The following is a 26,425-nucleotide window of genomic DNA, read 5'->3' as shown; positions in this document are numbered from 1 at the left end:
GTGAACAACAAAATGTATGTGGATGATCTTCAGCTGGTTTAGTTTTGGTATCAACAATTAAGAACTGGTGCCGCTAGGTTTGGCAGAATTAGACATGGTCGCCGCCCACTTGAGCTTTCCAGGCTGGTTCGGTTGACGGTGGTCACACTAAAGTCTAAACATCTATAGCTGGATTGGTTAGCTAGACTTTCCTCTCAATAATGTAACTTTCCACTCTCAAATTTGCTGTACCATGCGAAGTAGACAAACACAACACCCATAAAGAATAACTAGACTTTGTGTCTAGGAGCCATCACATGGCAATATGTACATAACAGTCTGTCTATTTCTCAAACAGGAAATGAAAAGAAAAACTAACAGAAAGGGAATAAGAAATCCGAAAAGCTCCTAAAGTCTCTCCAACTATCTAAAGAAAAAAAACTCATCCCCACAACTAGAGAAATGTTTGCAATGCCAAAAGAAACCCGAGCGCCCTAAATTACCTCCTTCTTTCTACATCTCGATGACCAGGTAGTCAAAACTTTGCACGCATGCCTTCGCATATCATGCAGTGGTATCCTACATGCTTCGCAAATTTCTTCCGGCACCATTAATTCATCTGCAAGTTCCATTAGTCTTATCTTTTATGTTCAAGCAGGACAAGCATAAGGCTATATTCACAAAGTAACCCTGCACATGAGGATGATGGTACGTGGATCTCAACTTCGATCGCGGAAGGAAAATGCCGAATTATCTTTAGCAGTATGTACACCAGAAAACTGCTATCTTAAATAGAAATATGAAGCATGTCCTACACAGGAATATTATCCATGGGATACCCATCAAAGTCGAACTCATTTTCAGCCGGTCCAATTCCTTCTTGCTGCTGGGGAAATGAAGATTTTTTGAAACTAGTTATATGTGAACTTGGAAATGTGAGAGTTATGCGCAAATGTTTAATAAACAGTATGTCACAATTACAGAGAAAGAAACCAACCTGCTTGAGAAGTGCGCTCATGAGATCCTCCTGACCGAAGTGCTCGGGGAAAAAGCTAGTCTGACAGTTAGAATCAGGAACTCTTTCAGCCTTGACTCTTATTGGATTTTCAACAGGGAGGGTATTGAGATGCTGACTGAGATTTTGTACATTGGCGTGTCCGTTTCCTTCACCCATAGAGAACATTCCCTTCCCCACAGCAGATACGTTCCTGACCTGTCTGGTCCTTTGACCAGATGAAGTCCCTTGACTAGCCAAAACTGAAGCCATATCAAAGTTCGCTTGCAGAGAGCTTGAATGCTGAGAAGCATCGAATGTCACGCCTATGTTTTGTAACTCCCAATCATGGGATCGATGCTGACGCAAATCACTAAAAATATCATAACTTGGCATGAATCCTGCCGATCCTTTTATGTCTGAGCTAACCTCTTCTTGAAACTCCCCCTTTGATGAGAGACTCGATATAGCTGGGTTTCCTCCAAGAGAAAAACTATTTCCTGGCAGTTGCTGCGCTGTCTGGTTCAATTGCAAATTCATCATTGAAGATGTTTGAGGAACTGTCGCATTGTACCCTGTCCCTCTTCCTTCTTCACTGATCCCATTTCTGACTAGGACTCCACCAGCAATCCCATTCGATATAGAAGGCTGCCCTATGGATGATGGTAGCCGGGGGCCATTAGCACCTGTATTTTCATTTAATATCTGCCCTCGCGATTGTGGTTGAGTCATCTGTATCAAGTAAGAGTTATTCGGGCTGCTCTGGCTCCCATGGTCACTGACTAGCAAATTGATGCCCCCGAGAGGCTGTGCAGTACGTTGCAAGTTGGAAAGCTGCTTTGGCTCGATAGTTGCTGGAATTCTTTGAACTAAGTTCATTTGCTTATTGCTGCTCATATGTTGTTGTTGGCTCGCACCAAATCTTAACTCTTGATTTTCAAAGCTAAAAAGGTTCCTTTGATCACCAAGGGGCATGGGTAAGCCAGGTTTGGCAGATGACCTACCAAGTCCAGCAGCTTGGAGAGTGGCAAGACTCTGGGTTGATAGTTGACCAGTGGCAGCAAGAGTCTGAAAATCAATACCCCCACCAAGTGGAGACAACCCAAAACTTGCTTCTGAGAGATTGATAAAAGAGTTGCTCATATTGCCCTGGTGCTGCACACCACTTAGCCTCCTCAGATATAACCTATATTTCTGCTTCAGAAAGTTCATTAGTGAGAATCGCTAAGGAAAACAAGCCACGAAGTCAAAAGGTAAATGATGGCAATGTGCATCTTGTTTTTTCCAATGATTTGAAAAGAGAGAGAAAACAAAACAGAAGAATGGTAGCAATTTGATACAAGTTTTCCTGTTTCCACATAATCTTTCAATTTTCTATGTCCTATAACATATTACCAACCTGGAGGTGGCTAGCAACATTCTCTCTGGTGAGTCCAGGAACATGCATCAGCTCCAGAATTTTTTTCGGAACAGCCTCTGCACCACACATCAAATTTAGAAGCATAAGAGAAGAAAAATTAAATCCAATGTGTAGAAAGTCAAGGCAAAGCTTTTAAGAGACACCTCATAAAGCACTACATATGGGTTGAATTACCAATATTTTCAGGGAAAATGTTAACCTATAACACAAAACCCAATTTGGTTGATTAAAAATTCCGGAAAGAATTAAAGTGTGTTGCAAATGATCCAAATAATAAAACATAGATATATCAAACAGCACTCCGTAAGGTATGCATCGATGCCTGAAGAAGGGTGTTTTACTAAATTTGTACAATGCAATTGCTAATTAAACCAGCTCTCAAGCACTACCTGTGGAGATATGATGTACTCTATATGTAAATAAGGCCAGCCAATAAACGAGCATAAAGTATGTTAAAGATATTAGTAAGATGTCCGTACTGTCAATGCCTAGTTGATTGACAGCTGCCACAAACTGTTGATGAAGCTCAACTGACCAAACGACCCTAGGTTTCTTCAATGCAGATGCATCGTCCTTCTCCTCTGTATCATCTTCTTCATCCTTCCTCTTTTTCGAGTTTCTCCAACTGCCTTCATTTGCAGAGGATGAGTAATCTGCATCTTCGGATGGCTTTTGCTGCCGATCTCCATCTTCAGCACTTCCTGAATGCTCCACTTCCTTCCACTCATTCTTTCTCCTCCGAACCACATGCTGCCATATGTTCTTTAGTGCCTCAATTCGAACTGGTTTGATCAGGTAGTCACAGGCACCATGAATCACACCTTTCATTACAACGCTTTTCCCATCATCCGCAGACATCACTGTACAATAGCACATCGTATGTTACACTCTAAGCGTGCGAAGCAACTGAGGATCAAGACAGAAAAATCATGTCAAGTGAGAGAAATGTGAACTTACTGATAACAGGCAGATCCATCTCCAACCCAATGTACTCCAGGAGTTTGAAACCATCCATGTCTGGCATATGGACATCGCTTATAACAATATCGAACCCATTTTTGTTTTCTCGAAGCAGAGACAATGCAATTTCCGCTCGATTGCATTTTGTAACTGAAGAAAGAAAACCCAACACAGACTACATGAAGAAACACTCACCAAATAACACAAGCAAAAATCTTCAAATCTTTATAAACTCCACACAAATCGCGAAAGGAAACATGATTCTCTATCCAAGGAGGCACAAATCAAATTCTACCCGATCTAATACTTGGCTAAAGACTCCAAATTTTAAGAAAGACTATACAAAATAAACTATAATTTATGAGTCAATAACTTGAGGTAAAATTCTTACCTGATCAAAACATGATTGAAACCCAAATATTACAGATTGGTTCCAGTACCACGCATCGAGAGCAAAAATCTTACTCAGACTCAATAAAACTAATAAATGATCTGTCACATGCTAATTACAATTCACCAGACACTAAAAGGGAAAAGCAAAATCAGCTCTTGGAGACAATTTATCTAAAAAAAAGCTCTTGGAGACAAAAATAAGAGGAAATGAAATCAGGAGTAAGAATTGAAGTTAATTTCCAATAAAGAATACCCATATAAAGGCAGGTCCTAAGCATCTTCTCCAGGATCATGAGACAAGTGGGGTCGTCATCAACCACCAGAACACGCAGACCCGCCGGGAACTGATCCAAGACATCTCCGGCCTTCCAAGATGCACTCGAGCTTGCAGTTGACATAGATCCTCTGCCGTTACTCAGATTCATTGCTCAAGAACACTATGATTCGAAACTCAACAAATCAGCAAACAAACTAAGAGCTCCACCACAAAAAATCAGTGACTTACATGATTTGAACTAGTACTTGGCATCAAAAGGATACCCAGTTGAGTCCGTGAAGAATTTGAAAGAAAAGAAGGGAGATTTTGGATTATTAGAGAAGATGATTATTTGTATTATATATATGATATGGGATTGAAAGTTGAAACAAACATGGCTTGTATCAGCTTCAAAGCTCAAATTTTTTCCTGGAATTCTTTGAATATTTTGATTGGGTTATTAATTTATTTTATTAGTTGAAAAAAAAAATTATTCAAAAGTGGGTCAGTCCTTGAAGAGTGGATCCAGCTCACATATGAAGTTAACCAACTCCACCTCAGCAGCAGCAATACTTCAACGTTGATTTATTTATTTTTTGATAAAAAATATAAATCTGCTTTTCTTTTTTAACTGCAATGACACCATAAATTCTACCCTTCAACATTCAATGGACCCGCGTACATCATTTTCTCATATAATGATATGATAAATTGATAAAAATTTAGTTTATAGTCACAAATGATTATCACAATAAGAATCGAATCCATAACCTTCCGATAATGTATTTTAGATGTTTGTATTGTTTTACTATACTACCTTCTAGTTTCTCAAGATAGGGGTTTGAAAAAATAATTTGAAGTGAATTAGGGAACATTATTGAGTCAATTGATTTCAAAATTTATTTGGATTCTATTAGTTGAAATAAGAAAAATTCATTTAAATTTCACCAAAACAAAATCAAATGCCTAGCACATTCAAAATTCAACAACATTCCCTCACTTTCAAGTTATAGATTTTGAGCAAAACCTAATAATCTACATACCATTTAAATAGTTGTTTGGATTTGAAAAAAAAAACCCACTTCTTTAAAACAACTCTATATGGATTTGAATATTAATTAGTAATCTTCAAAATTATGCCAATTTAATTAACTTCGCATTGAGCAGTAAAATTACTAGAATATTCTTTTATATTTCTCAAGAATTTTCCTTGATTGAATATTTGGCACCAAAAGCAGGCATTGATGTGCTCAATTAATTGGATTGATTAATGAAAGCTAATTATGTTTCTTTGAAAATTTTGTACCTGTGAAAATGAGAAGATGATTTGTTTGAAGCAATTGTTGCTACACAAAACCACTTGGAGAAGAAGGTGGAGATTGTTTAGGTTTCCACTTATATGTTCAAAGACTGGCCTTTCACATTTGGTTGCCCAGACACATATACATATACGGATACATAAATTTCTAGACCTTCAATTTATGGTGACATCAAGTGATGAATAAATTTTAAACAAAATATGACAAAATAACGAAGCAATAACTCAGTTGATTATATCTCTAAATTTAGTATGGATGTTAAAATCGAGAGTTAGAACCAGTTGAATGTATATCTCTAAGGTTTTGCTAATTTTATAGAAACTCTATTTTTCACCTGCATGAGCTATGACCTAGTAGTATGGTGTAGGTTAAAAGAATACAAGAAACAGATCCTTACGGATTCGTGGTGAATGAAATGTGGGCATCTCCTTTCAGGCTTTCACGCTCTTCTTTTTAAGCCTTTGTTTGATGATAACTCTTCAATTTACAAACACAACAATAAACAAAACAAAAAAAAAAATCCTTCCTTTACCCCAAACCGACACGTGTCTTCTGTCCTTTTACTCGGATAAGATATCTTTGGTTTGAATTCAAGAAAATAGTGTGAAAATAATTATTTAAAAAATGTCAATTTAAGAGTTTTTTTTTAAAGAAAAACGATTTACAGTATTTTTTGGGTAATCTACACTATATAAAATTTTCATTTATACAACTAATATGAATCTAAATTCATGTCATTAGGCATATGCACACATAAATATTTCAACGGAAACATTTGAACCCATTTATTTTTTAAAAAAAAAAAGTGAAAACCTCAAAATAGTTAAACTATTTTTTTTTAGTGTTTTTTGAACTTTTTAGTGAATAATAATGAGTGTTAATTATAATAAAACATGCTTTAACTGCAAAGAAAGCTGCGACCTGGCTAAAGTGTATATAAGCATACTGCGACCGTATATTCCTTTGTGTCCCTTTTGTATCTTACGATGAACAAAAGTCTTTCGCACACCATGAAACTGCGCCGTTTCCGATACCTTTTTATAGGCTTTGAGAGAGAGCTCCAATGGCCCAACACTGTAACTTGTGAAGCTTTATTAAAAAGTAAAACTAAGAAATTATTTATTTATTTATGGGATTTAACTTTTTCGTGGAGGAGATATGCTTCACAATTGTCCACGCGTGCGATGGCTTATAGGTGACCCAACACCCCGCCACGTGGCCTATCGTGGAAGTTGGAAAAAGTTCCATCAGCTTTTTCTTATTGTCCTTTTTATCTTGCTTTTGTTATCCCATGCCTATCGTAAGTATTAGGCCTATACAACGTATCATATGCGTGAGATAAGCTATATATTTATTTATACACCATTCAATTGAGTTATGTCAATTCAATATAAGACTATAATCTAGTTTGGTAAAGTTTTTTCAAAGTAGCAGATATGCTAGTAGAAATTATGGTGAATGAATGTTTTAGTAGTAGATATACTGAATGGATGTTTGATAGTGTTTGGTTTAACTTTTACTGGTAATAATTATGTTGTATGGCATATTGTGACAAATTACGTGTAGGGTTATTATGCATTCTAATTGTAATAGAGATATATAAATGTACTTAAAAATAAAAATTAATTTATAAAATAAAGATAATTAATTAAAATAAAATAAAGATAATTAATTTTTTAAAAAATTAATTAATTAATTTTGTTTTAACATATAATTAAGTAATTAATTAATTTATAAAAATAGCGATATTTAATAAATAGTCGGGTTATATTAGGAATAAGCTTGGTTGTTCTTGCGTTAACAATAATCGGGGTATAATAGGAATAAGAACAAATAATGGGGATAAAAGAGACAAATATTAGGCAAATGCTACTAAAATGCTTAAAATTTGTACCATTTCAAAAAGACAATAAAATGCTAGGCAAAATCTCTCGAATTACGTGCACTAAAAATGTTATGTGGATGGAGCCTAGCATTTATACTAGCAATTAGTATAAATATTTGTAAAAATCCCTTACCAAAGAGACCCTACAAGTCTTGTCATTTCACATATTTGTGAGCTCGATTATGCAATACCCAATATGTGGACATGGGTGTAAGTCATGTCCATATGATTGAATATTTGCTCTAAAACCACGTTAGAAAATCCAGTTCAAACCCCATAGAAATGATATTGTCCATTTTGAGTCATAGGCAAGCGCAAATTTATTCTCTTAAACCACCTTCTAAGTACTTATACCCACATGTATGAACGGAGTTGGACCTTTACTTGTTTACCATTTAGTTGTGTACGCCAATATGACGTGAGAACATAAATCTTAAAAATTTCTTAATTCTATGCATTCCTAAATTTTCTCTCTTTGTTGGTGTCCCACATTGATAAATGTCATCTCAAGCCACAACTCATTTATAGGTGTTTGATTTGATATGAAGTACTAAACAAAAATAAAATTAAAAAAAAAGAATAAGAAAACATAAATATTGCCAAAAATTTGCCCTTAAATTGGTCCCTCAAACATCTAAATTGATTGATATGGAAAATGGAGGAGCAAGTTAATACCAACCCCACATGGTCTTTTGTAAGAAATGCACTAGCACTCACATGGTGCTATCATATGGTCATCAAAATAACTTGAATTATAAAAAAGAAAAAAAAAACACACACACAGACACACTAACAAGAAGCACGTTCTTGCCCTTGTGTCACTTCTCTTTTGGTATAAGATTATTCTTGACTTCATCATTTATTTCTTTTGATTTGCTATGTCGTCACTAATTAATGACAAGATTACCGAAAGATCATGCAAGATATTTGGACATGTTGGCATAAGTGAGGAGCTGAAAATCCAAATGAGATAGTGGAGGACGAGATTTGAAAAGACATTAATAGAATTGTTCAATGATAATATACACGACTTTATTTTTTGTAGGAAGGTTTTGAATAATTTCGCTTAATGTAAATAATATGCTTTGGTGATAATAGTTGTAAGCAATATCCCTGTGATCACATGTTGAGTTTAGGCTTAACTTATCATGTCGTAAAGTGAGAAATTTCTATCCGTATGGGCTCGTTGGTACGAGTTTAAGCCCATATCAAATGTTCAAAGGTCAAATTTATATGGTGTCGTTAAATGGTTAGAAAAAATAGTCATGTAATTATGCATAAATTCCATTAAAATATTTACGCTATGAAATTCAAGAGAGTAAAGGACATATAGTCACATAGAAATTTTTATTTTTATTTTTTTCCATATATTTTCCTTTGCAATCCTGAAATTTACAACAAAGATCCAGCTATACAGCAACAATTAACAAATGGAGAAGCCCACTAAAGGGCCCACAATCACGACAGGTCCACATCATCAAACGGAGACATGACGTGCTCGACGACCCACAGCTCACCATCAGAGGGCCACGTGGTGGTGTCCAATGTCCATTGTGTTTGTAGCGCAAACGGGTCCAACCTGAGTAAAAGAGTGCCTAATGTTACGGACTCAGTGGATCAACGCGTAAGGAGGTGTATGGCCCGGCCCCTCAAAAACTCAAATCGGTTGAAAGTGTCATTGGGGGCCCAATTGTAGTAGTCACTACGTGTAGTGTACCTTTGATTGATTGACATCCCCTATCACGGATCAACACAAAAAGCCCAAGCAAAACATGACAAATTGACAATGGAGGCTCACAAGGGTTTTGGTTATTGGGATAGGACTTAGGTTAGGAGTTATTGGAATCATTATAGTTGATTCCATAGACACAAACCGTTTGATGTATTGTATGTACAGTTGTTTCATCCAATGCATTGGAGGCTGAAAATCATTCCAACGATTTAGATCCAAGGAATCAGTTGGAATGATTTCACCCCTCTATCTCTTGGTTATTCCTAACACAAATACCTTTGATTTTTTTATAATATATGAGAATTACATTATATAAGTTTAGGTTGTGATCCATATATAATGGATTGGATTGTGGATTTCTTAGTTGCAATTCGTATTAGTTAAAAAATATTTAATAAAAAAAATGAGATTCCACACACGAGACAATATTTTCCAAGTCAAAAGTGTATGCATGTGTAATATGTGATTGGTTCATAAAAGGATGCATGAATCTCTTTTCAGAATATACTGAAATATTGAATCTAGCTATGGAACTTCCTGGCCAGCCAATGAGTTAGAATAGTTTTAAGAAACAGTACATTTGCCAGGCTTGCAGTTAATCAAGGTTGGTCCACACCATTTGATTCTGCTTTCAAAGGATTTGAGTCATTTGACCTAGAGCGTGTCGTACTTGGCAGGGAAAGTTTACAAATATTTACTGCCTTAAGGTTTACTACAAAGATGTTTGCAAGTTTAGACCTATATTAGGCTTTTAAAGACAAATTTGTACAATTTCGATATTGATAAAAAAACATAATCCAATCATGGTTGAGCCACTTATCTCTATGTCCATGATTGGAGCGAGTCAATTACGAAAGTATCGCTTGACGCCAATCAAAGCTGTCACCCACAAAGAATTTTCTGGTCACTTGGTTAGCTGAGGAGAGCATTTATGAACAAATTCCCAAAAGAAGCCATGCAAGTTGCTGTTGCAGGTCCATAGATGATTGATCTTTACCCACAACTATAGTTGAGTTTTTATCACGAACTGAAGCATCATGGTTGTTGCTTCACCTAAGACAATTGCATGTAATAATATATATATATATGGAGCAAATTACAATTCAGTTTAGCCACCGTGGGCCTAACATATGAGAACATGAAAAGCCTATAGGGCCCTCTACGGCGAACCATTAAATTATGCCCAATTAAGTGCTAGTCAGTACTCAGTAGTCACTGTATGTTGGGCTTGATATAGCCCACCTAATTTGCTGCAAAAAACGGGCTGGGCTGGTCGAACTTCCAAAATGCAGCTTTTTTAAGCCCAAAAAAAACTTATGCTCTCGTTGAGAGTCGAACTCAAGACCTCCCGCTTACTAAACGGGTGCTCTAACCAACTGAGCTACGAGAGCTTTTTGGTGTGTGGGTCACTGGTTTCTTTTAACAACGAAACTTATACTGAAGACGTTAAAAGCCGACGCGCTTTGATAGCCCACTGAGACGTCTGTCCAATCAAATTCCTCCATGTGACGCAATCTCCACCAGTCGTCGTTGAGGGGCAATTGCGCAATTCCAGACAAATATGAGGGGCATGACTGCAAGACGTTAGACAATAAAAACAGTCTGCCAGAAGTTCGGTGGAGGGTTCCTCTACTCCCTCTTACAATTTCGTGGCGCATTCCTCACCGTCTCCCTCGACTTCTAGGGTTTATGTTTTCTGTATATTTATATGCCTAAGACTTTAACCATATTTTACACGGCCGCCGCCAAAGTCTACTCTTTGTAACGAAACGCTCTTTTTTGTCAATCGGATGGCGTCTGATTCGCGGAATGCTCGTCTCTCGGCAACTTCTTCCCGGCGATACCAATCACGATCTGGTTTGTTCCTTGTCCTGAATTTCCGATTTTGTTGCTCCTCCATTTTCGTTTGTTTCCGCGGAAGTGGAAATTGTTTATTATTTATATTTGCCTTGTGGTTTTCTGCTTTGGATTAGATCTGTTATATGGAGGGCACGATGAGATAGAGGTCGACGAGGATTCTAGACTGGAGTTCTTATGCCCGTTTTGTGCTGAGGACTTCGACATTGTTGGGCTTTGTTGCCACATCGATGAAGACCATCCGATTGAAGCTAAGAACGGGGTAATTTTTGTTTACTATTGTCCATTTTTTGTACTTTTGTATGGTTTTTCAATATTTTTTTGTCTTTGTATAGCTAGAGAGTGTGCGCGGAGCGTTTTGCACGGGAGGTGTTTAGTTTTGTATGCTTAAGAGTGTGCTATCGCATATGAAGTGATTATATTACAAAGTTTTTAAACAATTGCAGAGAAAAGTAATAGGCAGTTTACTTATATCATATTTTTTATACTTATAGCATCACCCTTTTTAGTATAATGAATCCGGGTTGTGGAGTTCTTATGGCATCGGTGATGGCGAATGGAGATATGAGAAAAGGGGAAGTTATTACTGAGTTTGAGAGTCCTGGATTTCCGTTGTCTTGAGTGGAAAAGTAATTTTTTAAAAGCACAGTTACAGACAGACTATAAAGATGCATGCTATATGTTGATGACCTGAGGAAAAAAAAATATTTAAGCTAGGAAGTTCCCATTTCATATATCCTAAAAGCTCAAGTTGATAGCAAGAGGGAATCATTTGTTGAATATGTGATCATTGATTTTTTTGGGACTGTTTCTTTCAGGTGTGCCCAGTTTGTGCAAAAAGAGTGGGAATGAATCTCGTTGGCCACATTACCATGCAACATGGGAGCTTTTTAAAAATATCCTTTATATCATGTTGTCAATGTTTATGTTCTGTCACTTGTTTTAATTTTGGTATTTTTGCTAAACTGAGAGGGCTGTTTTGTGAATTCTCTCAAGGAAAGGAAAAAAAATCAAACTCACCATGTTTGGGACTGGCGTCTAGGACTTAAAAAGTTGAAGTTGACTCTAAAATTCTAAATTGAAGTTGATTGAATCTGAATATCCATGTTTGTTGAAATTTATAGGAAACACAAATATTTCAAGTTTCGGTTTATGTTTTTGCTTGGGATAGTTAGCAAGATGAGCGGACTCCCCTGAGAGTCATCACCCTGAATTGCTTGACAAGTTTCTATTTCCGTTGGTTGTGTTTCCATTAAAGATGACCATGGCCATTCTCATTTTTTGCCCTTGGGTTCATGTAAACCAGTCTGCATATGCATCTTTTTTTTATGTAAATCATCATTTACTTGTAACTTCTATTTTTTCTGTGTAGCATCTACTCCTGTTCTTTTAGTTGCTCAGTCTCATTTCTTCTGTGTGGCAACACTTGAGAGTTTGCAACTTTCCTTGACTATAGATCACGTGCAGCGTAAGAGGAGATTGCGTAAGGGCGGATCTAATTCCTCATTCTCGATGTTGAGAAAAGAGCTGCGGGAAGGAAATTTACAGTCCCTTCTTAGTGGAACCTCGTGCATTATTTCTTCCTCCAACACAGAGCCTGATCCATTGTTGTCGTCATTTATATTTAACCCTGCTGTTGATGAACCTGTGATTGTAGAACCGCTTCCTTCATATGAAGCAAGCTCTGTGCAGGAAACTTCAGAAGTGGAATTTCTAGATAGGTATGAGCCATCTATTGTCTGAAGCAATGTTGATTTTTTTTTTCTTTTTGAATCTTGAGCGCCCAGGGCTTCTTCTAGTGTGGGTAATGAAGTTTCACACTAAGACAAATTTTTTTTGGGAAGTTTTCAGTTTGATAATGTTAATCCACATGACATTGTGCTTTTATTTTTGCTATGAGAAATGACATTCAGTTGTTATTTTCGTCCTTGTTAATGGGGAAAGAGGGTTAGAGTGGAGGACGATTTTTGTGTAGGTTGGGCTTGAATGCTTAGTATGAATCCCCAGTGTGTTGCTCATTTGAATTTAGTTCTGTTTTTACTTGAGTGACATTAATTGGTCGCTAGTGATACCGTTCTCTTAAAATCCCTGCTCATGTTAATAGCTTCCGGTGGACACAATCGTGTTCTCGTTGTAGTAATAGATCTAGCTACCATGTTTAAAGTATATATCTACACATCATGAAGTGTTAAGTGCACTGCTTACTGATGACGAACTTGGCGCCTTACCTTCACAATCAATCTCTGATGTTTAGCACTGTTTTGGATACAGAAAAGTTCAAGCTCCACCTTTATCAGACAAGGATCAAGAGGAGAAGGCTCGGAAGAGTGAGTTTGTGCAAGGACTGTTGCTGTCTACAATGCTTGATGACATCTTATAAACGAGAATGTGTTTGCAAGCACAGGACAGCATTGTCTAGAGATGGTGATAGTAGGACTGGGTCAGAAGTAGTGAGGGGAAGCGTTTAATATTTTGTGATAAGTGGTAAGAATTGGGGGTATTTCTCCCGTTGTATGTAAATATTATGTGTATAATAAGGTTTAAAACCTCGTTCCTCTGTGGTTGTTCTCTTACCAGACTGGTGAAGGAAAAAACCCTGGGGTTCTAATTAAGTAGATGTGTCATGCGTGCTGTGTTGTAGAACCAGTTGATCTAAAAGCTGATATGCATATTGTATTTAATGAAACTGACTCCCAACTGCAAAAATGTCGGTACTTTGCTATTTACAAACTGCATAACTGTTGGTCATCATCCAGACCAGACCACCTTATTCCCCTCTCCTTTCCTCTCCTGGATCCGAAAAAGAGAGTGCTCGAGTTCCCAGTGACTAAATAAATCTGAAAAAGGATCCCAAAGAGAGTGCTTGGGTTCCCAGTGACTGAAGAAAGAAATCTGGAAAGGAAAACAATGTGAACGTAGTTGATGTCATGGATTTTATGTTCCTTTTCATTAGGCTATTAATTAGGAATTTGTTTATTAATAATCCTCAATTATAGAGGATATCTGTTTTGACTTTTTCCAAAGTAGTTATACCACGTATTAGGTCATGTAAACGTGGGCTGCAACTTTCAGTTTTTCATTCTCGTGTAAGGCTTTATAAGCCAGATTTGCTTGAATATTGGTATGAAACAGTTCTGCCAAATTCACTTATAATCTTCATATATTCTAACTCTGATATTTGGTATCGGAGCCACCATCACGTGGCCTGATTGTGTTGCAGTCACAAGAACATGACATCAGAGAACAATTTTGTCCAACCTGCAATTCCTAGGTTCGATGGACATTACGATCATTAGAGTATGCTAATGGAGAATTTTTTACGATCAAAGGAGTATTGGAGTATCGTGGAGAATGGCGTTCCTGCAGCAGCAGAGGGTAACGAGTTCACTGAGGAGCAAAAGAAGACTGTCTCTGATCAAAGGCTGAAAGACCTGAGAGCTAAAAATTATCTATTTCAGGCCATTGATCGGTCAATTTTAGAAACTATTTTGAACAAAGATACATCAAAGGCTATATGGGAGTCTATGAAGCAGAAGTACCAGGGCAGTGCAAAGGTGAAGAGAGCCCAATTGCAAGCTTTGAGGAAGGAGTTTGAAGTCCTCCACATGAGGGGAGGAGAATCTGTGGATGAATACTTCGGTCGGACGCTCACAATTGTCAACAAGATAAGGATCCATGGTGAGAAGATGGATGACGTAGTGGTTATAGAGAAGATTCTTCGCTCAATGACCTCTAAATTTGACTATGTTGTATGCTCTATCGAGGAATCCAATGATTTGGAGACCATGTCCATCGATCAACTGCAAAGTAGTCTTCTGGTACGTGAGCAGCGGATGAACACTCATGAGTCTGAAGAGCAAGCACTGAAGATCACTCATGGGGAATATGTAGGAGGAAGAGGAAGAGGTCGAAGCAATTTTAGAGGAAGGGGAAGAGCAGGTGGAAGAGGTAGGCAGTACTTTGATAAATCTCTTGTGGAATGCTACAGTTGTCATGACTTAGGACACTTTCAATATGAGTGTCCTAAGAAAGGAAGGGACGTCAAGGCTAATTTTGTTGAGACTCATGAAGAGATGTTACTCATGGCATACATTGATGTTGAAAAAGAGCAGAATCAGGAAGCATGGTTTCTTGACTCCGGGTGTAGCAATCACATGTGTGGTAAGAAAGAACTTTTCTTCTCTTTTGATGCCAGTTTCAGAGAGAAGGTGAAGTTGGGAAATAACTCAAGTCTGGCAGTCATGGGAAAATGGAGTGTACGTATGGAGGTCAATGGCACATCACAGACTGTTTCTGAAGTGTTTTATGTTCCTGATCTTAAGAACAACCTCTTGAGTATTGGACAACTTCAGGAACGAGGTGTTACCATTCTTATCAAGAACAACAAATGCAAAATTTATTATCCAGGAAGAGGACTGATAATGGAGACCTCGATGTCATTAAACAGGATGTTCATTTTGCTTGTCAAACAAATTCTGCAAAATCAACAGTGTTTTAGCACTACCTCAGATGATCTTGACACCTTGTGGCATCGCCGACTTGGGCACTTAAGCTACAAGGGCATCAAAGTTCTACAACAAAAAGAGATGGTGCGTGGCCTGCCAAAACTCAGTGCACAACCAAGAGTTTGTGAAGATTGCCTCGTGGGCAAACAACATAGGGATTCATTCCCTAAGGAAACTACATGGAGGGCATCTCAGGTACTTCAATTGGTACATTCAGATATATGCGGTCCTATTACACCTGTTTCAAATAGCAACAAGAAATATTTGATTAACTTTATCGATGATTTCAGTCGCAAGACTTGGACCTATTTTCTGTTTGAAAAATCTGAAGCATTAAGTGTTTTTAAGCTTTTTAAAAGTCATGTTGAAAAGGAAGCTGGTTGTTGCATTAAAGCTTTGCGTTCTGATAGAGGTGGTGAATACACCTCACAAGCCTTCAAAGAATTTTGTGCAGTACATGGAATTCAAAGGCAATTGACAACTCCTTACACTCCCCAGCAGAATGGAGTAGCTGAAAGGAAGAACCAAACGGTGATGAACATGGTAAGATCCATGCTTTCAGGAAAGAAAGTTCCAAAAACTTTCTGGCCTGAAGCAGTAAATTGGACAATTCACATTTTGAATAGGTGTCCCACTCTAGCAGTTCGCAATATTACTCCTGAGGAGGCTTGGAGTGGAATTAAGCCTATAGTTGATTATTTTAGAGTGTTTGGATGTCTTTGCTATGCTCACATTGCAGATCATAAGAGAGCCAAACTAGATGATAAAAGTTTGAAATGTGTCTTTCTTGGTGTTAGTGAGGAATCAAAAGCATATAGGCTTTATGATCCAATCTTGAAGAAAATCATTGTGAATAGAGATGTTGTGTTTAAGGAAGATGAATGTTGGGATTGGGATGGAAGTTATACACAGGATATTCAAGCTGCATTAAGCTGGGGTGATGATGATGAAACTGCCAGTATTCATGATGATGGCTTTGAGGAGAGGGAAACTACTTTCAGTGAACCTGTGTTAGAAGAAACCAACAATGACTCAGAAGAATTTCAAGAAGTAGCAGACTCATTTTCAACAAGAGAAAGGAGGGTCAGGAGACCACCACGGTGGATGGAAGACTATGAAAGTGGAGAATTCCTACCTGAAGAAGGAAATGATGGTGTCAATTTTGCTTTGTATGCTGATAGTGATCCTGTGCAATTTTCAGAGGCTATTAAAAGTGCAAAATGGAAGGCTGCAATGGACTCAGAGATGCAAGCTATAGAGAAGAATGGAACTTGGGAACTCACTGATTTACCAAAGGGAGCTAAGAGCATTGGAGTCAAATGGATTTATAAAACCAAGCTCAATGAGAAGGGTGAGATTCAAAAACACAAAGCACGGCTTGTGGCAAAAGGTTACTCACAACAATATGGCGTGGACTACTCAGAGGTTTTTGCTCCTGTGGCTCGACTAGATACAATCAGGTTAGTACTCTCACTTGCTGCACATAATGACTGGCTAGTGTACCAACTTGATGTGAAATCAGCTTTCCTTCATGGAGAGTTGAGTGAAGAAGTATTTGTAGATCAACCACTGGGTTATGAGAAAAAAGGAGAGGAGAACAAAGTTTATAGACTGAAAAAGGCACTGTATGACCTTAAATAAGCCCCCAGGGCTTGGTACAGTCGAATTGAGAGCTATTTTCTACGGGAAGGCTTTGAGAAATGTCCCTATGAGCATACTCTTTTCACTAAGAAATCAGAAGGAGGAGCTTTTCTGGTTGCTTGTCTCTATGTAGATGACTTAATTTTTACTGGAAACAATGAAGATTTGTTCAAGGACTTCAAGCATTCAATGATGACAGAGTTTGACATGAGTGACTTAGGCAAGCTGAGATTTTTCCTGGGAATAGAAGTCCAACAGGGTGACCATGGAATTTTCATAGGACAAAAGAAGTATACTTTGGAAGTACTGAAGAGGTTCCAGATGAGTGATTGCAATTCGGTTTTAAATCCTATTGTACCTGGATTTAAGTTGACTAAAGATGAAGGAGGACAAAAGATTGACAACACTTCCTATAAACAGATTGTAGGAGGCCTCATGTATCTCAAAGCTACTAGGCCTGACATTGCCTTTTCTGTGAGTCTGATAAGTAGATATATGGAGAATCCCACCCAGTTACACTTGCAAGCTGCAAAAAGAATATTGAGATATCTAAAGGGGACTATTGATTTTGGGGTGCTATACAGTAAGGGAGGAGGAAGTAATCTAATTGCCTATGTCGATAGTGATTACGGAGGTGATCTTGAGGATAGGAAAAGCACTTCGGGATATGTCTTTATGCTTGGGTCAGGCGCTGTCTCATGGTCTTCGAAGAAGCAGCCCATTGTTACCCTTTCTACCACAGAGGCAGAATTCATAGCAGCTGCATCTTGTTCCTGCCAAGCTGTATGGATGAGGAGAATTTTAGGAGAAGTTGATCATGAGCAAAGTGAAGCTACAGTGGTATTTTGTGACAACAGCTCAACTATAAAGCTCTCAAAGAATCCAGTGTTACATGGTCAAAGCAAACACATTGATGTTCGTTTCCACTTCCTTCGAGAGCTCACAAACGATGGAGTGGTTGAAATGGTTCACTGTGGAACTCAAGAACAAGTTGCAGACATTATGACAAAGCCCCTCAAACTTGATGATTTTGTGAAAATGAGAAGTCGACTTGGAATGTGTACTGGTTCTGTTATAAACTGATTACTGGACATGATCAGTTTAAGAGAGGAAATGCCATGGATTTTATGTTCCTTTTCATTAGGCTATTAATTAGGAATTTGTTTATTAATAATCCTCAATTATAGAGGATATCTGTTTTGACTTTTTCCAAAGTAGTTATACCACGTATTAGGTCATGTAAACGTGGGCTGCAACTTTCAGTTTTTCATTCTCGTGTAAGGCTTTATAAGCCAGATTTGCTTGAATATTGGTATGAAACAGTTCTGCCAAATTCACTTATAATCTTCATATATTCTAACTCTGATAGTTGAATGTCAACAAGTTTTAGTTTCGTAAACGAAAATAAAGAAATTTTTGGAGCGTGGCAATCGATACCAATTAGTTCTTCAGGAAAAAGTCAATCACGATCCTCTTCAATGATACTAGGGCATCTCCAACAAGAGGTATAAAAATGGATATGCATAATTGTACTATGCATACTTGAATAGTGATATACAAACCCATATACATATTTTAATGGAATCTCACTCCAACAATGAGTATGTAAAATTGGTTTCCATCTAATTTACCACTTTTTTTTATTATTTTTAATTAATGTATAAATATGTGTAGCCTTCATTCATCATTTTGTGTCAAATCATTGTGTATTTTACATAAAAATCTTATCACAAACTTCAAACTTCTCCATGGATCACCCAAATGTTAGTTATGAGATTTTGAGGGAATTCCTTGCCTTTGAGTCCGACTCTGAAGATGAGTTGGAGCAGCTTTTTAATGCACGAGAGACAGATGATCAAGAAGCAAATGGGAGGAGACGAACTGGCCACCGTGGTTCCATTCCAGGCCATAGAATTGTTCAACGTAATCATGTTGACGGTCACTCCAGATTGTGGAATGACTATTTCAAGCCAGATCCTGTTTACCACGAAGGTCTATTCAGGAGAAGATTTCGAATGAGTCGAAATCTTTTTCTCCGTATTGCAAATGCTGTGGTAGCGAATGATGCATATTTTGTCCAGAGACGGAATGCAGCTGGAGTTTTAGGGCTCTCTGCTCTTCAAAAGATCACCGCAGCGGTTAGGATCCTTGCATACGGGAGTCCATCAGACTCTTTGGACGAGTATATACAGATTGGTGAGAGTACTGCAATTGCAAGTTTAAGAAGATTTGTTAAAGGAGTCGTTACAGTATTCGGAGAAAGGTACCTGAGGGCACCCGACCAAAACGATGTTCAACGTTTATTAGCACAAAATGAAGAACGTGGTTTTCCTGGTATGCTTAGAAGTATTGATTGTATGCACTGGTAATGGAGGAATTGCCCAACTGCCTGGCAAGGGATGTATACTGGACATTGTCGTTCGCCCACCATTATTTTGGAAGCAGTGGCATCACGTGATCTGTGGATTTGGCATGCTTTTTTTGGAATGCCAGGGTCTCTAAATGATATCAATGTGCTTCAAAGATCTCCTGTATTCGCCGCACTAGCTAATGGTAGTGCACCTGAAGCAATTTACATGATTAATGGACATCATTACAATATGGGATATTATCTCGCCGATGGAATATATCCCCGTTGGTCAACGTTCGTGAAAACAATTCCATGCCTAATGGTCTATCTTGATTAATTGAACGTTCATCATCATATCCGCCAATCGATGACTCGTGAGTGTCATGTAGGGAGACACTAGAAGTCTTATGCCTCTTGTTTGAGAGAGTTTCTTGCCATTTGACTTCTTCCTTCAATAAAATCCAACAATGTTCAAGCATAAATGGTTTACGCTCTAATTCAGCGTACATGGATTTTGCATTATCAAGCTGTATCAGAAATAGAAGAACCCCAAATTGTCAAATATCATCAAATGGCAAGAAACATCAATAAGAAACAACAATATGAACAAAAATTCCAGTACAAATTTAGTCACATATTTATAAGTAGGAAAAATTACCATTCCTTGTTCGGTTTGTCCGCTAGGGTGTCTTCCTTCTATTTGGCTTAAATATCCAGAAAATTTTTGACACTTCTTGTTAATGTCATTCCACCTTTGTTTTAGCGATGCTTGGGTGCGGGGGCCTCCATGGGTGTTGAAAAATTCATTAATTCTTTGCCAATATCTGTTAGAATTTTGAGCATTCCCTTGAATTGAATCTTTGCTGGTATTTAGCCAAGCGGACACAAGGAGTTTATCATCGTCAATTGAGAAATTTTGACTTCTTCGACTAGTTCTTGTTGAAGGCACAACCTCGGATGGAATTTGTGAATCCAATTGATCAATATGATGATCATCGTCTAATTCATCACTCATGAGCAACGATGCATATGAATTGTATAGGGAATTCATATCTGATCAAATTGAAGAAACAATTCAACAATATAGATAATAAGCCCATATAACCAATTCAGAGCTTTCAAAACATCACGCATGAATTCATCAAGTTGGTTTTACTCTGAGAAGTTATTTGTAATCTATATATATGTCGAAGTTAAACCAATCAATTCAAACCCAAAGATTGCTCAACTTCACCATCAAACCCAAGCTCTGTTCAAACAGCACAACAATTACCCATAAGAAAATATTAAACGAACTAACATTCATCTATAGAACCCAAACTACGTTTAGAATTAGCCTTAATTCTTAAAGCCACTAACCAATCCATCAACACAAGTTGTTCTACAGAAAAATAAAGTCATCAACTGCATAGGCCATAATCAAAAGTAAACGCACACAAGTATGTTGACACAATAAAATTACCCAAATAAAAAATTAATTCCAATCACATCCTCTATCACTTAAAGCCAATCCTTATCAAAGGAGGAAATAGAATAGAAAAATCTACCTTCATTTTTCCTTCCTGTTGATTCCCCCCCGACAATAAAGCTGCACTTCCTTCTAACAAGTGGCTGAGAGTTAGCAAACAACCTTTGGCCTCTTGGTTCGCTGTCCCCTTCCTTTCCGGTTCGGCCACCGTACGGCACCTGAACTCGAAGCTACGATCAGATCCAATCTCAACACAATTTCGGTAGATCGGAAGCTTATAAACATGCAAATGCAGAGATCTCAAACTATTCCTCTGCCAATTTGGAAATAGTGATGTGGGAGCAAGAGAAATGACAGTGTTGGTGAGCGAATAGCGATCATAAATGTGAACATTTATACCTGGTTTTCGGCACTATTCATAGCCGTTGCTCAACACCCGCGCTGGTTTGCGACCTTCGTCTCTCTCCTTGCCAGAGTCGCAAATATGGGAACCAGAAATGGGGTCGTAAATTTCCGAATCGGTTTGCGACCTCTGTTGGCTTGACGAAAATGACGAAATGGGTATGCAAATCGTCCGTTATCCATTTACGAACTGCTTTACGACTCTTGTTGGAGATGCCCTTAATGGTGAAGAGAATTCCATATACCACCATGGAAATTGAAGTACATACAATAGCATCGTTTTTCCAATGCTAAATATGCTATGTTGAATAGGAAAAGCATGCAAAACTGTTAAATCTTTGACTGGCATATATATATAGCAGCCATAATTGAAGTTCACTAAGTCAAGCATCAACATGTCATTGCCATAGTTATTTATTTATTTATTTATTATTATTATTATTATTTATGGGTGTCTTCCTTTTTCCAAGCTAAAAATAAATATACCTAAATTAAAACCCTATTTATCGTAGAATTTGTTAAAATTGACTTATAGTGGCCGTCGTCCAGTACATTCTCCCTAAAAGAATCTATTAGAGAGAGGAGAGAGTATCACATATATGAACATACAATTCACTCAAATTAGATGATGTGAGACATTTATTTTTTAATACTCCCCTTCATTCGTGGACGGCACAATCCGAAAGTCCAATAAATGTAACAAATGGGTGAATCATGACTTAAGAAATGAGTAGAGATAAGGCCGCCCGACAACACATAAGTAAAATCACATTTGGAATTGAGTGGAACATGAGTGTTGGAGTGTGTACCCTGACCTGGCCTGTATAATTTACTCATGCATACATGTGTCATCCTTGACTAATAGCTTCAAAATGATTTTTCTTTCCAGTGGAATTTGTCACCTGCACCTCTTGTTAAATAAATATATTATCTTGTACAGTTATTCAAAGCTGCTGACTTTGACTCCGTTATTGTTACTTGTGATAAGTTTATAAAAGGAAATACTCCTTCCACCACATTTACAACAATATCTCAAACACAAGAAATACCGAGTGATCAGTTGCTGAGTTGAAATCATGGGTGTTTTCAGTTTCGAATCGGAGACCGTTGTGGCAGTCGCTCCGGCCAGGTTGTTCAAGGCCTATGTCCTTGATGGTGTCAATTTCTTCCCAAAGGTTATTCCTGGCATGAAAATTGAAATCCTTGAAGGCGATGGTGGTGCTGGAACCGTCAAGAACATTACTTTCGGTATGTCATATATATATATATACACACACTTCTAATTATATGTTTTTGATTACTTACATATGCTTCGATAATTCTCCATGTAAGAAAATCCAACACAAATAACTTGTAGAGGTATTGTCCGCCTTTGAGTTTACGTCTGCACGATGACCTCTTCAATTGAGAGGTGTTTTTTTTTTTTTTTTTTGAGAAGAAACATTTCATTAAGAAAACAGCATTACAGGAGATGAAATTGATCCTTTTCAACAAAGGCCTCAATTTCAACAGGATAAGAGTTTGACCACACATATCGACCTCTAACATTTTTGGTCATTCTCGCAAGAGAATGAGCTACACCGTTACCCGAGCGAGGAGAGTGTTGACATTGAGACACCCCAAGACGACCCATGATAGACTTTGCTTCCTGAACAAAGTGGCCTAAGCGAGAGTCTAAATAATCTTCTGTTTGCAAAGCCCGCACAACATTGGAGGCATCCAACTCAATAACAAAGTCTCGAAACCCGGCTGCTTCGAGACATCGGAGGGAACACGTGACAGCAAGAAGCTCAGCAAACATCGGATCAACACACACCATTACAATCTCAGATAGACAAAACAACACTCTGCCATAATGATCCCGAAGGACAGCACCAACTCCTATGCCTCCACACTCCTTAAAAATAGCTCCATCAACATTCAGTTTTAAACTATCACCAGAAGGAGCCAACCAGCCCCTATTCCTTACACTGTCCTCTTGTGGGCCATCTCCTCCACCATTTCTTGTCACCACTACAGAGAGAAACTCATTGGTGAACAGCCACACCTTTTGGAGGATATCATCATGGTTAAAAGCCTTTCCTTCATGTATAGTAGCATTTCGAGCATGCCATAAAACCCATATCACCGTAGCAATAATAACTAAATCAGAATTTGATCCATTTTGAAGAGCAGCTGCTATCCAATCTGAGACATTTAGATGCTTATCCACCCGAAGGTCTTCAGCTAGAGGAATAGAATCCCACACACCGACCTTTTCCTTCAATTTTCGATGTTGAGACTTTTATCTTTAACACTCCCATGCACTTGTCGATTTGGTTATGCGAGGCTCAACAAGTGAATTATACATATTAGATTATGATCCTCTCACATGTGGGTAGTGTGTTTATTGAATATCATAAAAACCTATAAGTTACCCATACGGTATTGAGATACCCCTCACTTGTGGGTTGCCTGTTTGTAAGGACATTAGAAAAGATCAACAGGTGATCCAAATGGATTGAGTTAAGTGAAACCGACATCATAGTTGGATCCCTGCTACAATACTACTATCTAATAAAATCTAACCCAAACAGTTTGTAGAGATACTATTTGCTTTGAGCCTTAAGACCCTTGTTTTGAGCCTTGCGAAGTGTTAAATCTTAACTTATAAGACACTTTTGCTTTTTCTCAATTTTCCGACGAGAATGTTTTATCTTAACAGTATGTGTGTGTATATATATGTATATATGCAGCTGTCCCCCATAATACTCATGTAAAGCACAGGATAGATTTGGTAGACAAAGAGAGCTTGGTGTACAATTACAGCATAATAGAAGGCCATGTTTTGGGAGAAGACACTGAGAAACTTGAATTCAAGAGCAAGATTGTGCCGTCTCCTGATGGAGGATCCATCTGGAAGTCCACTGCCACTTACTACACCAAGGGTGATGCTGTGATCACTGAAGAGAAACACAAGGCTGCAGAAGAGAGAGGCAAGGGATTATACAAGGCCATTGAAGCTTATCTCTTGAACAACCCTAATGAATACAATTGATTATTTATACATATATTTCTACTATGTATGCTTGCTTGGTTATGGCCTAAGGGCTAAGGGTGTGGTTCTTATCATCCTCAAATAAAATGTTTGAATAAACGAATTGCGAGACAAAATTCTGAAAAAAGAAGTTAGTAATGTATGATCAATTTTCTTTACCCCCGAAAATGCCAAGGATCTCGTGTGCAATCATTTCAACATTTGCCATAAATGAGACAAAAAATGTTTGAGATTTGCAATTGTTGTTTTTTCCTATCTTGGTTGTATATTTCAGATAAGGTAAGGTGTGTGTTCTCTAGGGGTGTACATCGGGCTTTGAAATTGGCCTGACCCGATGCTTTTCGGGTTGATCCGAAACTATTTTTATCGGTCTGGCTCAGACCCAGCCCGCTAAGGACATAACAATACTTATCGTGAAAAAATGGACTGCAAATGGACTTGTTGATGGTTACCGGTTAATCCGAGAACCGAACCCGATAGCTAGGTAACCTAGTGGCCCAAAACATGATAACCCTTAAGAGAGTTATTAGTCGAGTTTGAGGAAACTTAAAAAGTAATGGGTTGGATCCGACCCGTATTGAAAACCCGGGACTCGGCCTGATGTAAGCTCAGTCTATAGTCTATACTCATACTTGCGTAGCACTAGCACTAGTATTTTTGGCCCAAGTAAGGCCTACAGAAGTTGGGCTAGACCCATTTCAATTAGTCTCTCACTTTTCAACATTCGGCCCATACAGTTGGTCAAATTTCCTACTGAACCGCATATAGGCTCAAACGAACTGCTAATGTATGGTCGGCCCCGATCGTTTCTCTAGGCCGGCCCATCTGCAGAGGAGGCCCAGGCCCTACACGAGAAGGCCTTGAATTACTATACGTGGCTAGCCCATTTATTGAAGACGTCTTGGTTTGAACTTTTAATTCAAAAACTTGTTGCCTACATAGAGTTGTTCCAGATGAACAGCTTATTTGGTCGGTCTCGAAGTGGCTTGCAAGTTTCGGTAACAGAAAAGAAAAAACAGGTATGGCTCCGTCTGAGGATCGGTTATTGCGTAGGTAGTGAAACGACCAATCGACGGCCCTACCCTTACCTTATTCCAGCGAGTAGCGACTGAGTGTAGCTCTGTTAAGGCAGGTCATGGCGATCCCATTGGCTTTTGTTGGGGTAAGGATTGTTTGAGCAATTGGCGTAATCCTTGCTAATTGATTCTGAGCAACTTTATTGAGATCAGAAGCGAATTGCACAAAGGCTTCTAATTCTGCTAATTGAGCCAATTTCAATTTTAATTTGCCCGTGACTTGTTTTATAGCTTTAATTTGAGCCGCGGATCCTACTCTCAAGACGGAAATACCCACACTAATTGCAGGCCTGATTCCATAATTAAATAGATCGGCGGATAAGAAGATTTGTCCATTTGTAATGGAAATTACATTAGTAGGAATATAAGCTGAAACATCTCCTGACTAGGTCTCAACTATTGGTAAAGCAGTCATACTTCCTTCACCTAACAAACAATTCGAAATGCATCGTCTCTTTTTTAGAACAGGTCCGAGTCAAATAGTAATGAGTCAAAGCACTTCTTTTTACATTACACTATTTTGGAAACCCAGGGACTCAATCGTATGGATATGTAAAATATAGGATTTCCAATCCTAGCAGGAAAAGGAAGGAAACAGATACTCAATTTAAAATGAGTAAACAGAATTTCATACTCGATCTCATAGATACATATAAAATTTTGTGGAAAGCCGTATTCGACGAAAGTCGTATGTACAGCTTGGAGGGAGATCTTTCATATCTTTTGAGATCCACCCTACAATATGGGGTCAAAAAGCCAAAATAAAATATTTTAGCCCTTATAAAAAGAAAAACAAATTCTCGAATCCCTTTCACGCTGTTTTTTAAAATACGGAATTATATGAATAGTGGATAAACTCCATGAAAGAAAGACTAATGATTCATATAAATTACTTAATGGTAAATGTCCCAAATAAATCCAACGAATAACTAATAATCCAGTTATACAGAAAAAAATGGCTATCGTTCCCTTTTCTGACGATGTCCGCTAGGGGTGTCAATTGGTCGGTATGGTCGGTTATTTGGTATATTCATCCCTGGGCCGAAAGTTCGGTTTTTTCATTAGTGAAAACCAATGACCGATCAGTTTTTGTAATAGTGAGGTTATAACCGACCATTCCACTTTGGTCGGTTTGGTCGGCTTTTCAGTTA

The 26,425-nt window shown here is 38.0% G+C and overlaps 5 protein-coding genes and 1 non-coding gene across 9 annotated transcripts; 3 read left to right on the top strand and 3 right to left on the bottom strand.

The window, feature by feature from the left end:
• Positions 1-240: 240 nt before the first annotated feature.
• Positions 241-4,442, bottom strand: LOC120012903 (two-component response regulator ARR2-like). 3 transcript variants are annotated; one of them, XM_038864460.1, is made up of 7 exons: positions 4,252-4,442; positions 4,000-4,183; positions 3,351-3,503; positions 2,873-3,253; positions 2,373-2,449; positions 977-2,167; positions 791-865 (listed from the first exon to the last, which is right to left on the bottom strand). In XM_038864460.1, the coding sequence occupies exons 2-7, from the start codon at positions 4,169-4,171 to the stop codon at positions 791-793; spliced, it is 2,049 nt and encodes a 682-aa protein (XP_038720388.1). In that variant the 5' UTR covers positions 4,172-4,183; positions 4,252-4,442. The 3 variants fall into 3 exon arrangements, with proteins under 3 accessions (XP_038720387.1, XP_038720389.1, XP_038720388.1); XM_038864459.1 differs by lacking the exon at positions 4,252-4,442 and having other exon boundaries at positions 241-865; positions 4,000-4,171; XM_038864461.1 differs by lacking the exon at positions 4,252-4,442 and having other exon boundaries at positions 241-862; positions 4,000-4,171.
• A 5,813-nt stretch (positions 4,443-10,255) lies between these two features.
• TRNAT-AGU lies at positions 10,256-10,329 on the bottom strand. Its single transcript has one exon. It is a non-coding gene; the product is annotated as a tRNA-Thr (tRNA).
• A 229-nt stretch (positions 10,330-10,558) lies between these two features.
• On the top strand, positions 10,559-13,412 carry LOC120011792 (protein DEHYDRATION-INDUCED 19 homolog 4-like). Its single transcript, XM_038862915.1, has 5 exons — positions 10,559-10,795; positions 10,912-11,057; positions 11,614-11,691; positions 12,257-12,516; positions 13,067-13,412. Exons 1-5 carry the CDS (start codon positions 10,729-10,731, stop codon positions 13,173-13,175), a joined length of 660 nt encoding a protein of 219 aa, XP_038718843.1. The 5' UTR covers positions 10,559-10,728; the 3' UTR covers positions 13,176-13,412.
• A 5,277-nt stretch (positions 13,413-18,689) lies between these two features.
• Positions 18,690-19,310, top strand: LOC120012683. Its single transcript, XM_038864118.1, has one exon. The coding sequence runs from the start codon at positions 18,690-18,692 to the stop codon at positions 19,308-19,310; it is 621 nt and encodes a 206-aa protein (XP_038720046.1).
• Positions 19,311-19,506: 196 nt separating this feature from the next.
• On the bottom strand, positions 19,507-21,383 carry LOC120013471 (glutathione S-transferase T3-like). 2 transcript variants are annotated; one of them, XM_038865297.1, is made up of 3 exons: positions 21,159-21,383; positions 19,950-20,989; positions 19,507-19,818 (listed from the first exon to the last, which is right to left on the bottom strand). In XM_038865297.1, the coding sequence occupies exons 2-3, from the start codon at positions 20,340-20,342 to the stop codon at positions 19,522-19,524; spliced, it is 690 nt and encodes a 229-aa protein (XP_038721225.1). In that variant the 5' UTR covers positions 20,343-20,989; positions 21,159-21,383; the 3' UTR covers positions 19,507-19,521. The 2 variants fall into 2 exon arrangements, with proteins under 2 accessions (XP_038721225.1, XP_038721224.1); XM_038865296.1 differs by having other exon boundaries at positions 19,950-20,977.
• Positions 21,384-22,180: 797 nt separating this feature from the next.
• LOC120011990 (major allergen Pru ar 1-like) lies at positions 22,181-24,355 on the top strand. The gene is made up of 2 exons (XM_038863203.1): positions 22,181-22,409; positions 23,897-24,355. Exons 1-2 carry the CDS (start codon positions 22,238-22,240, stop codon positions 24,196-24,198), a joined length of 474 nt encoding a protein of 157 aa, XP_038719131.1. The 5' UTR covers positions 22,181-22,237; the 3' UTR covers positions 24,199-24,355.
• Positions 24,356-26,425: the final 2,070 nt, after the last annotated feature.

The sequence above is a fragment of the Tripterygium wilfordii genome, chromosome 13 (assembly GCF_013401445.1).
Source record: "Tripterygium wilfordii isolate XIE 37 chromosome 13, ASM1340144v1, whole genome shotgun sequence".
In the NCBI taxonomy this organism is placed as follows: domain Eukaryota; kingdom Viridiplantae; phylum Streptophyta; class Magnoliopsida; order Celastrales; family Celastraceae; genus Tripterygium; species Tripterygium wilfordii.
The sequence above is the reverse complement of the archived record's forward strand: the minus strand, read 5'-3'. Positions and strand labels throughout refer to the sequence as shown.

Excerpts from the sequence above, each read along its gene's own strand:
- LOC120011990 (XM_038863203.1), top strand. The coding sequence starts at position 22,238 with ATGGGTGTTTTCAGTTTCGAATCGGAGACCGTTGTGGCAGTCGCTCCG. Across the intron at positions 22,410-23,896 it reads CGTCAAGAACATTACTTTCG|CTGTCCCCCATAATACTCAT; the intron begins GTATGTCATATA and ends GTATATATGCAG.
- LOC120011792 (XM_038862915.1), top strand. The coding sequence starts at position 10,729 with ATGGCGTCTGATTCGCGGAATGCTCGTCTCTCGGCAACTTCTTCCCGG. Across the intron at positions 10,796-10,911 it reads GCGATACCAATCACGATCTG|ATCTGTTATATGGAGGGCAC; the intron begins GTTTGTTCCTTG and ends GCTTTGGATTAG. Across the intron at positions 12,517-13,066 it reads GAAGTGGAATTTCTAGATAG|AAAAGTTCAAGCTCCACCTT; the intron begins GTATGAGCCATC and ends TTTTGGATACAG.
- LOC120012903 (XM_038864460.1), bottom strand. The coding sequence starts at position 4,171 with ATGAATCTGAGTAACGGCAGAGGATCTATGTCAACTGCAAGCTCGAGT. Across the intron at positions 2,168-2,372 it reads ATGTTGCTAGCCACCTCCAG|AAATATAGGTTATATCTGAG; the intron begins GTTGGTAATATG and ends TTTCTGAAGCAG. Across the intron at positions 866-976 it reads TGAGCGCACTTCTCAAGCAG|CAGCAAGAAGGAATTGGACC; the intron begins GTTGGTTTCTTT and ends TCATTTCCCCAG.
- LOC120012683 (XM_038864118.1), top strand. The coding sequence starts at position 18,690 with ATGGATCACCCAAATGTTAGTTATGAGATTTTGAGGGAATTCCTTGCC.
- LOC120013471 (XM_038865297.1), bottom strand. The coding sequence starts at position 20,342 with ATGAATTCCCTATACAATTCATATGCATCGTTGCTCATGAGTGATGAA. Across the intron at positions 19,819-19,949 it reads GACAAACCGAACAAGGAATG|CTTGATAATGCAAAATCCAT; the intron begins GTAATTTTTCCT and ends TTTCTGATACAG.